The sequence below is a fragment of the Zonotrichia leucophrys genome, chromosome 15 (assembly GCF_028769735.1).
Source record: "Zonotrichia leucophrys gambelii isolate GWCS_2022_RI chromosome 15, RI_Zleu_2.0, whole genome shotgun sequence".
Lineage (NCBI taxonomy): Eukaryota > Metazoa > Chordata > Aves > Passeriformes > Passerellidae > Zonotrichia > Zonotrichia leucophrys.
Window position 1 is genome coordinate 5,397,627 of NC_088185.1, and position 10,902 is coordinate 5,408,528.

General features: G+C 43.2%; 1 protein-coding gene across 1 annotated transcript in view; it reads right to left on the minus strand.

Moving 5' to 3' along the window:
• Nucleotides 1-10,027, minus strand: part of KREMEN1 (kringle containing transmembrane protein 1) — a 22,201-nt gene extending 12,174 nt beyond the window's left edge. Inside the window, exons 1-2 of the mRNA XM_064726941.1 lie at nucleotides 9,735-10,027; nucleotides 156-318 (exon numbers count right to left, since the gene is read on the minus strand). Of these exons, the coding sequence (XP_064583011.1) occupies nucleotides 156-318; nucleotides 9,735-9,813 (242 nt within the window). The 5' untranslated portion in view covers nucleotides 9,814-10,027. The remainder of the gene's footprint in view (nucleotides 1-155; nucleotides 319-9,734) is intronic.
• Between the last annotated feature and the right edge of the window lie 875 nt (nucleotides 10,028-10,902).

The following is a 10,902-nucleotide window of genomic DNA, read 5'->3' on the forward strand; positions in this document are numbered from 1 at the left end:
TTCAGGGTACTAAAAACAGGGTAAACCAAAAAGTGTTAGATACCCATGGTTCTGATATTCTTCACTGTGTAAAAGGACATTTCCTAATTTTCTGTCAACTGCTTAAAGTAACACTGGGTGTTGAGGCAATGTTAAAGCAATGGGATATTTCTTACCTGCAGTAGTTGTGCTCTCCAAGCCCTCCCTCCCCATTGGGATATTTCACAGTATTGTAAGGATGCTCAAAGGTCTCATTCCAATAAAGACAAGGCTTCCCTGCATACTGGGAGGTCTGGTTCTGAGTGCCACGGTAGTCAGCCCCGTTGGCTGTGTAGCATTCTGGCAATAAAGAGAAATGGGAAATAAAGAATGTGTGTAGGTTTAGTGTTTGTACTTTCCTCACCCTCCACCCCATATCCAACAGACCATGCTTCCTGCATTGTTTAGGCAGCTAAAGATGCTGGCTAGGATTTAAGCTTTCTCAGTCAAACCTCTATTCAAGAGATTATGCTGTCATTACTTTAATAAACAGTGTATAAGATGTCTGATGAGAGGTTTACACAATTAACATGCATTTTCTGAATAGCATAATACTCTTCTACTTTTACTTTTCCTTGTGTTTTACTCATTAGGATGACTCTTGTTAATTTTCCAAAAGTGAAAACATATGAAATTATCAGTCTGCCACTCATCAGCATATTAACCAAAATCTCATGCCACTTCAGCTAAAGTTGTGACTATCTGTACTTTACATAGTGAAAGACTTTGTAAGCATGGATCTTGCAAACACTTCCATTCTGATTTAGAAAAATTCTTATGGATTGAGTTGCCTTAGAAAGGGACCTCCTACAGCAGAGTATGATCACAATACTGTGATTTGCTACTAAAGCATTTATGCTTTCAGATTAAAAAGTATGGGTCAGTATTCTTCTGCCTCACTCATTCATATTTTCTCCCACTTACATTTGTTTTCTTAGCCTCCTAATACTCAGCAAGTTAGAAGCCAAAGTAGAGAATTTCACTAAATACAGTAGCCCCTTCTCAGCTGAACTACAAATTTCCTGCTGCCTGGCTTTGCTGGGGCTTGTTAATCACAGAATTGTAGGATGGTTCAGGTTGAAAGGGATCTTAAAGATCATCCAGTTCCAGCCCCCCTGCCATGGACATGGACACGTTCACTGGACTCTTCTGACGGAATAAATATCCAAATGCGTGAACGATTCTACTTTTGCTGAAATTGCCAAGCATTTTTGATTAAATTATGCAATGTGAGTGTGGCAGAGCATGGGAACAAGTTGCCCAGGGAGGCTGTAGAATCTCCATCCTTGGAGATATTCCAAAGCCACCTGGACGTGGTCCTGGACAACCTGCTTTAGGTGACTGTGCTTGAGCACAGCACTTGGACAATGTGACCTCCAGAGGTCACTTCATCTCAGCCATTCTGTGATTAGCTTCCAGGAAGAATCATTATAATTAGTTTACCATAAATAAGTCCATCCTGCTTATAAATAATAGTTGCTAACATTTATCATCCTTGCATTTATTTAAGAATAGGATTAAAACATAACAGTCTGGAACAGAATTGAAACTGTTGCAAACATTTCTTTGTATTGGACAGCACTATGGGGGAAATTTATTGAAAATTAACTTTCTGCTAACTATAGGGTGTGAAACCTCCTGTTTCATCTGATAGTGTTCTCTGTAGAAACCATATTGCAGCTGCAGAGATGTTCAACTGCCCTGAGGGAGTGGGAGAGTGCTCTGAAGTATGTGCTGATCTCAGGTGTCCCTCATGAAATCTAACTTACAAAACAAGTCTAGAAAGACCTGTGTGGCTGCAGTTGGAAGAGGGAAAAAAAAACCCACCCACATTTTAATCCTGATATTAACAGTACACTGTTTTTGTATTTAGAACTACTGCAGAAGAAGGAAAAACGGAATATTAAAACCATGCCTCTGAAATTAGTTTAGTCTGGGCTCACAAATATCAGAATGGTACAATTATAATAATTATTTCAGAGTTCTATTACACAGCAGATGAAAGACAATGGTTTTGTGCTTTCACTGTGCATCTTCATGCCTAGGCAAGTTTGGATTTCTATTAAATGAAACTTTGTTGCTGAAGGCACATAGAAGAGGTGTCTGCACAGCCATTAATATATTCTGCTATCATCTGTGGACAGAAAGGTGTATAATTTAACAAAAACAAGCTTCAGGTCAATAGTCCTCCTTACTGTAATTTACCTGCCTTAGCAAAACAGGTGGGCTGCAGACATTTGCTTAAAAATGCAAATCTGAGTTTCCAGCATTCAGGCCACCACAGATATTTGTGTAAACATGAAAAAAACCCCCTTTAAGGTCATGACTGTGTTGCATCTTTCTTCAATACCTCTTTTGCTTTCAGATAATATAAAAGCTTTTGTAGGTTACAGCTGAAAAATATAAGCTAATGAATTTTAGTAGAAAAGACAGAAAAATGTAATCAAAATATAATAAGCAGAAAAAAGAATCTGTGAAAAGTGATAAGCACATCCAGAAAAGATATCTACATTAGCTTTGTGCTTTTATTTTTTTTTTTCACTTCTCACTCCTAAATGAAAAGCAATATGTAGTTCCATCTACTCAGAAATTTAAGGAATGCTACAATACCTGAATTTAGTCTGGCACACAAACTAAACTCAAGTTAACTTCAGTCCATTTTAGAATCTGCTAAGACTGGCCCATGCTTTAACTTGCAGTACTGACTTACATTTTCATGTCAGCTTTTTTTAACTGATTTTCTTCAAACTTCACTGCACTTTAAGAAAGAAAAGGTAGAGTCCGAGCCTACCTATCTAGCCTACCTATCTCTCTTCATTCCTCTTAACTGCAGTTTTTGTTCCCCAGACAATAGGTAGCTGTATCAGTGCCTCCTGTGTTCCTTTGTGCTATCAAGAGATTTGGTGCAAATGTTTCAGCTGAGTAACAAAGCTCCTCTGGCTTCGATGTGGATGGGGAAAGGGGAGGCAGTGAGATACCATGCAAAATCATTGATTATCCCTGAAACACTGAAATGAAAACTTTAAGTCATGGAATTTAGCAGCTGTTATCAAATGAAATACAAAACCTTTTGTGTTACAGGGAATTTGGATTTTCTTAAGGATTAATAATGATTTTGCCATAGCATGGGAGTGCAATATTTTCAAATAAATATTGGCATTCCAAAAAATCAGGTCAGTTGTCCTTGCTATGCTCCCTCCTGGTGTCTTGAGCTCACTGGCTAAGCATGGGAAACTGAGAAGTGCTTGATTTAGAGTAAGCACTACTTGGCAGCAACTAAAAAATTCTTCTATTTGTCACACACAGTGATTTCATCATATTTTGCTGTGTGACAGCCAAGACACTACCTTAGTGATTTCACCATGAAATTAATACTCTCAAAGTGCTGAAGGTGCATGTTCTGTCTGCAGAAAGGCCACTGTCCTCTCTATTTCAAATCCAAGCCCTAAGAGATTCTGGAGAACAGGAAGTTAGAACCTCCACCCTACTTTTGGTTTTTGTACCACTGGTGCAATAATTCTGTGAAAAGATGAGCTTAAAAAAAGGTCACCAAGATTTGTCTGCATAAAACAAATTCAGATGAGGTCATCTAAACTAAACAGTCAGAAAAGACTGGACTGAGTGCTGTTGGTAAAACTTTTCAGTTTACTCAAATCACCTGATTTCTCTTTGGTAAATTATGCAAAAGGGAGGGGGAAAGGAGTAAATCAAGCAGCAACAACCACCTCTGTGTTGTGGCACCCTTAGGTTGAGTGATACTCCCATGACACTTTAGGGTATGAAGCCCCTCACTTGGAATGTAACATCAGAACGGTGCCTCAAGGAAATGCATGTGGTTCTGTGAATTTCAGCAAGCCTTATTCCTTGAAGTTTTGTAAGATTATGGTAAACTGTGGCAGAACTTGCACTGTATTCAAATCCTCTCCCAGTGGCAAGGACAGACACCTTGGGGACACTACAGCCCCCAAGAAGGCATCAGGTTGCCACTGTGCTTGATAGATTTGCCACATGGATTTTGTTCAGGCACGCAAGGCTCAGACCATCCTGTGTGCTATAAAACTCTACTAAAACAATAGCGTTTCAGACAGGACGTGAAGAAAGCTGTGACCACTCAAATCTAGAAGTGTGTGACCTCATACTTCTAAGATCTTAGTCAGCTGGGTTTCAGACATAGTCTGAAGTAGAGGCTTATGTCAAATCTGTGATTAGAATCAGTGTCCATGATGATTTCACTCAATTAACTGCCTAATGACCCTGCTGCTTCTGCTGTGTCATGGGGATGTCTGTAAACAGAATTAATCAGAGATAATTAATCAGAGAACCTTTGCAGTGGTTCTAGTCACAAAAGGTCCCAACAGATGCTGTCCATGAGCCTTGATGAGAAAAGAGGAACAGCACTTTGTTGTCAGGGCTGTTTAGTTTTCAACACATCAGGTGCCATGGTTGACAGCAAGTAACTTTTAAAATGAAAGCTGAGGCTAGGTAAGCATGTACTGAGTGACAACTGCTAGAACAAAAAAGCAGAAAACAAGACTAGGGATGTTGTCCACTGTAAGTGAATACTCAGTGTGTGATACAGGTTCACAATTAGTTTTATTAGAGCCAGATCAACATTTGGAAGATCAAACAGCAGCTGTTGTAGAAATTCTTTCCATCTGTGTCGGTTTCTTCTTCAATGTAGGGACCTTACAATGATCATTTTCCTTTGTTACTTTGGGACTGCATGGCTGCCTGCACTCCACATGGGCGCCACTTTAGGATCATTTGAAAAATTAAGGTAGTGCAGACTATAACAGCCTGATGTTTTATTGATGATAAATCACTGGCATTTCAGAGTCTGCACTGGCTTCCAATGATTTTCTCAAAGACATCTATCTAGAGACACTACAAATTGCAGACTGAAGGGATGGAGGTTTCAGGGTGGTTTAAATGACTTCTTAGAGTACTTTCCAAGTTTGAGGCCTGTACATAGCTTTTGAGACTGAAAATTCAGAATGACAAACTTCTTCCTATTCCACTGGAGAGGAAAAAAAACAAACCAAACCACTTTGTTTGCTTAATGTTTTCAAAGCTACTTGGAGCATTGAGCAGCGTCCAGAGAGACTGACAACAATTATCAACCTGAAACTAGCCTACCCAAGCCAGGAATTATCCTACCACCTACTGCCCAACAATAAGCAAGGTTTTCTTTTAAAGATCTGCAGATTAATGAAAGATAAATGAAAGTGGCTACTATTTAAATCTTGGGTTTCATTACAGCATTGTAATTAAATGTAAGGTTGGACCAAAAATTAAAGGTTCCTTGAATTTACGTGGTATAACTGCCTGCTCAGTTTTCACTTGTTTTTCCTACAGCCCTTTAGAGAAGTCAGAAAAATGCTTAAGCAGAATATAAGGGTATGAAACCAAGGGTGCCAGGTCCGATAGTGACTCAGTGTGGGTTGCCTGATGCATGTGCTTGCAGAGTATTCCAAGAATAATTTTAAGTCATTTCCATTCTATCTAAACCGTTCTAGTTCTTGCTGGAGATTGCAATTTAAGCACTCCTCCTTAAATGGAAGCACTGTATCTAGGTGCAGATGGCAACAGTTACAGGCACTAACCAGATGCTGCAGTCTCTAATTTGATTGAAAGGGTATAATTAGACAGCAGAAACACTTCAATGAGAAAGTAATGCACAGAGGAAAGGACAGAAACCACTTAAGTGATGCCAAGATACCCCGGCAGTGACAGAGGCAGGGGCCCACGGGTGGAAGGGGCAGAACACCACATCACCTTCTTCAAATGAGAACATTGCTGTTTCCCTAGAGATGTGAATAGGGATTCTATTATCATAGGTTGCCACAGTTCTTCATGTGGGAACACTGATTAAAACCAGAAGAAGCTTCAGGAGATGAAAGACACAAATATGGCTTCTGTGGTCATTATTAAAAATATTTTTAGCATTGCAATGGTTTTCTTTGAAGATGCAGTTTTATCGACTGAACCAAAAGTTAATTTGCATACTATCATAAGAGTGGTCAGGAAAAAAAAAATCTCATTCCATATTATGATGCAAAATAAATGCTTTTGGGAAGTATAAGGCTAATTTAGATCTACCCAAGTAAAAAAATAGTGTACTATTTTTGCATTTCAATACTTTTCTATTCCAATTCATACTAATATAATACAACCACTCATCAAAACTGTCAGGCTTCTGTGCCTGGGCTGTAGCAGCAAGAACCTCCCACAATAGAACAGTTGATACAAGCTAAAGAAAAACCATCATGAAAGAATTATCTTTGTTTAAAATAGAAATTTTCTAAATTCCTAGAAACAACTCCCCATTTCTTAAATCAGACAGTTAAATTTTGATGTGATGCTATGAGGGCACTTGATTAGCTGATCATTTTTTCCTTTACAATGTGGGGGCACTCCACTTGTAGTTTAAGAATTGTATCTGCTCATTCTACATATCCATGCAAACACACACACAGACATACATATTTAATTTTTGAAAGTCCTCAAATGCAATCATTTTTGCTAGTCAGAACTAGAGACCTAATTAGCATTGGTCCAAGCCAGAGAGTAGCCACAGTGAATATCTGATTCTGCTTGAATTATGCCACCTGAGATTTGCTCAAACCTTGACTGAAGCATCTGTCTTGTAAAAATGCACATTCCTGGAAATGTACAGACATGCAGAGTTGATAATTGTGTTCCCTGGCAGTGTGTGAGCTGTCATACATGTGAACTTGCTATCCTTGTGAAATTTTGACTCTAATCATCAGGTTAATCACTTTTCATCACTTTTTATTTGTTAAAAAAAAAAATCTGTCTGGTCAGACCTTTTCTGGAATATGTTGGAAGCAGACGAGTTAGGTTATGAGCACAAGAGACAGCTCCCATTATTTCTAAGTGCATTCTGTCCCTTTTGTCTTTTTATTTGCACAATACAAACATGCTGTATTAGCCAGAGCTTTGCAGCTGCTGGCTGGTCCTCAGCCACAAGATGCAAACACACTTGCTTGCCTTGTGATTCTTTATCACTGGAAGTAAGAATGTGTGATGTGACCCCGTAAGAATTTCTGTTCCTTAATACACCCATTTGTTTTCTTTCTTTGTGGAGTTTTCAAACTGTTGTTCCCTTGTCAAGTGTGGCAGGGCTGAATCCCTTTGGCAATTTGATCAGGATGGGCCATAGCCACGGTGTGGATGAAGGGAGTGGTCAGTTGCACAACCATTATGGTGTGATATGACAAAAATGAAAATTTTGCAGCTGGCAGCATGCAATCCCTGCCTCCCTCCTAATTCTTTGGCTCCGTCCTGCTTAAATCTATTCACATAACTCTGGATTTTGAGTTATGCTCTATGCATGTACAAGCATGATATGCTGAAATGTCTGACTATCTCATCCCCTATCTGCCTAGTTAGAAAGAAAAAAAATTGCTTTTTAAAGTATTTTTATGAGGCTTGCCTATGGCATATCAAGTGGAACTGCTTCTCTGAATCACCAAGGCTTAGAGAGAATAAGATGGCAAGAGATACCAGGTTTGTAAGAGAAGGCTGGAGTAACAGCTCAAAGGAAAGACTCAGCTGGGAAAAAAACCAAGGACATGGTGACTCAGTATTGCTAAATGGAAAGAAAACAGAGAAAGGAAAAAGAGATTGATAATCACATACATTTCTGATGGGGAAATTAAATGAATGGTATAAATACAGAAAGTAGAAATTACAACTTATTGCACTGAGTATATAAAATAACATTTGTTCACCAAAACTAACATTTGCTGAAAGCATTTCCATTTTTTGGCATTGTAACAAAAAACTCACCAAATTCAAACAGTGCTTTAATGATAGGTAATCTACCCACACACATCTTATTTCTGATCCACTTGAGAAATTATGTATGGCTGATGTTTGAATGCACAAATGCCAAGGTTTGAATGCAGAAATATCAGTGTTTGTGTTAATAGAAACTGTTGAACATTGCATGGCAAAGCAGAAACATTATGTGGAAAGTACCATAATACTATGTGCAAAAATGGTTGTTAATTCACTTTCATTTCTGACAACTGGAGTAATTTCTCATATAGGAATTCCTGAAGTTTTTCTCCTATCTTAGCAAGTGATGGTGACACAGTTTTTATTTTGACTGCACTTTACAATAAGCTTATAAGGACATGCATTAACAACCAAAACAAGGAAAAGGCATTAAAAACATACCATACGACAAACTGCCTTCCAAAAGCAATAGTAATGTTTGTCATTTCAGAATTCTGCTAGTTTCAAGTGCAACCTGACACAGCTGATCCCGTTCAACCGTGAGGGATTCAGGGTTTAAATGAAGACCCTGACGTGTACCTTGTGCAGATCAGGAACTCTGCAGATCCTGTACTTGCCATATAAATTACAAGTTGCTGTATTTTCACTGTTTCCAGGTTCTTGAGCAGAAGACACATGGGTGGCAGTGCTTTCTAGATCCATTCTCCCTTGCTGCACTTTCTTTTGGAAGCATTATATACCATTCCCTCCTCCCCCTGCCCCAGCTGCTTGTGCTCAGGCATTTCTGTCCTCTTTAATAGCCAAATATTCATGCTGGGCTATATCCTCCACTGGCTGTCACAGAGCCCTCTGTGAGAGACCTGGCTACACATGGAGTGTTCTGTTCAGAAACCTTACAAGCAAACATTCTTCAACTCAAGCAAAGGAAGGAGCATCCACTGTGTGCGCCAAGCACGTCCTAATGGTACTGGGAAAAGACTCTTAGACATGGTCTCTGTTTAGGCAGCTCTCTAAATGCTTATCTGAAAATACTTTCATGTTTTACTTCTGAGAAGAAGTAAAATTTACCAGAGCTTTTTTTTTTGTAAAAGATTTTTTAGTCCCTGAAAATCGCTATGCAAGTATTTTCCGTATCTAATTAGTTGCATCTACAAAAACTTGATGAGCAAGTATGTGTTCAAAAAGAAAGAGAGCAAATTCTACTTTGTAAGAAGAGACAGCAATCAAGAATACACAAAACGTATCCAGAAGGACCACACATCTGATGGCTGTGACCATCTGGAACTGCCACTTCTGATCTTGCAAATCATGGCCAATGTTTACCAGAGGGGAACCACAGCACTTGAAATCATTAGTAACAACTAAAACGAGGACAAAAGGCTGCCGAGAAATATTAAGTGAAAAATCACCTTAGCAAGTGAAGCTTCAGGCTTCTAAACGGTGAGAGGAGCCCAGGCTTGGCCGGGAGCTGGGGCAGCACACTGCGGACAGGCGGGATGCTCACCCTTCCAGCTCCGGCTCTGCTGCCCCAGCTTCTTCCCCAGTGACACAAACAACCGCACGCCCCTCTCCCTTTAAATGCCTCCATTCCGCAGATTGAACCACTTTTATAGAGAAACGTGCTGCTCCTTTCTCTCACATCATGCTTTCATAGGAGAACCCGAGCTCCCAGTTCAGCAAGCACGGGGAGAGCCTCAAACAAACCGGGACTCCCGGCAGAAACACCCGCTGGGTGCTCGCACCAGCAGCTCCGAGCCCGGCACGGCTCTGCCGAGCAGGAAGGGACGTCGTCAAGACCTCCAAGAGGCGCTGCCGGCCGGCAGAGCCCTTCCGCGGGGGGCTGCGGAGCTCGGGAGAGGCTGCCCCGCTCCCTCACCGCTCAGCCCGGCCGGGAGCTCGGGGAGCAGCCCCGATCGCGCCCCCCTCCCGGCTCCCCGCGGAGCGGCACTCACCGGACAGGACGGGCTCTCGGCAGCAGCTCAGCGCCAGCCCGGAGAAGGCCAGGACGGCGGCGAGGGCGGGAGGCTCCATAGGCAGCGGCCGCCGGGCCGCGCCGCGCTCGCAGGCGGCAGCCCCGGCTCTCCGGGGGTGGCAGGCGGCCGGGAAGAGCGCAAAGTGCGGGAAGCGGAGGCCCTACAGCATGTGTCCTGTAAGTGCGCCCCGGCGAGGTGCCGAGTGGCAGATGAGGGATCCTATTACCAGCCATGTGACAGGAAAGGATAGAGACCGACATCCCAACCTGCTGCGGCGCGGGACCGCAGGGCTGCCGCTTCCACTTCTGACACCGACACGTTCGGGCTGGTGCTGTTCGCCCCGGGGCAGCGCTTTGGCCCCGCGGAACCCTCCTCGCTAGCCGGGACGCCTCACTACAAACACACACACAGACTCCTCCATCCCAGCAGCGTCCAAGCCTTGCTCTCGTCACTCCCAAGTGTCCCGCGGAAGAGGACGGGCAAGACCTCTTCCCCTCAGCCCCGGGGCCTGGCGCTGCCCCTGCCCCGCTGGGCTCCCCCTGAGGGTGTCGGAGCCGATGGGCGAGCGCAGGTGCAGCCCGGCTCTCCTCTCTTGAAGCCGCAAAGGCACGGACGGACACGGCACAGGGAGAGAACACTGCCAACTTTCTGCGGGACGCGGGCGGCGAGGTGCCAGCACCGCACGCTGCCATTTGGGGCGTCGTTCTAAAAGTGAAAAGGCAGAGCAGCCGCCCCACAGAAGTGACCGGGGAGCGCTGGCAGAAAGCAGCGCGGCTGCTGAAGCCGCCGTGTCCCCCGCAGGCCGCGTCCCGAGGCGGGCGGAGCTGAGGCCGGGCTGTCCCGGCCGCGGGTGGCAGGGACAACCGCACAGACAGGAACACAGACAGACACACAAACAGGAACACAGCCGCACAGACAGCCACACAGACAGGAACACACAGCCACAGGAGCCCACCACGCCCAGGGACCCGGGGCATTGGCGGGCGGGCACGGACATGGGGACGTGAGGGGACACCCACGCTTACAGTGCAACACACACCCAGAGCGACAGAAAACACAAACACAGCAGCCAGCAGCTCCCGACCGAAAGGAGCATCGCTGCTTTCTGAAAATGCACGTGCAGAGAGATAGGGTTTGTATTTGTGGT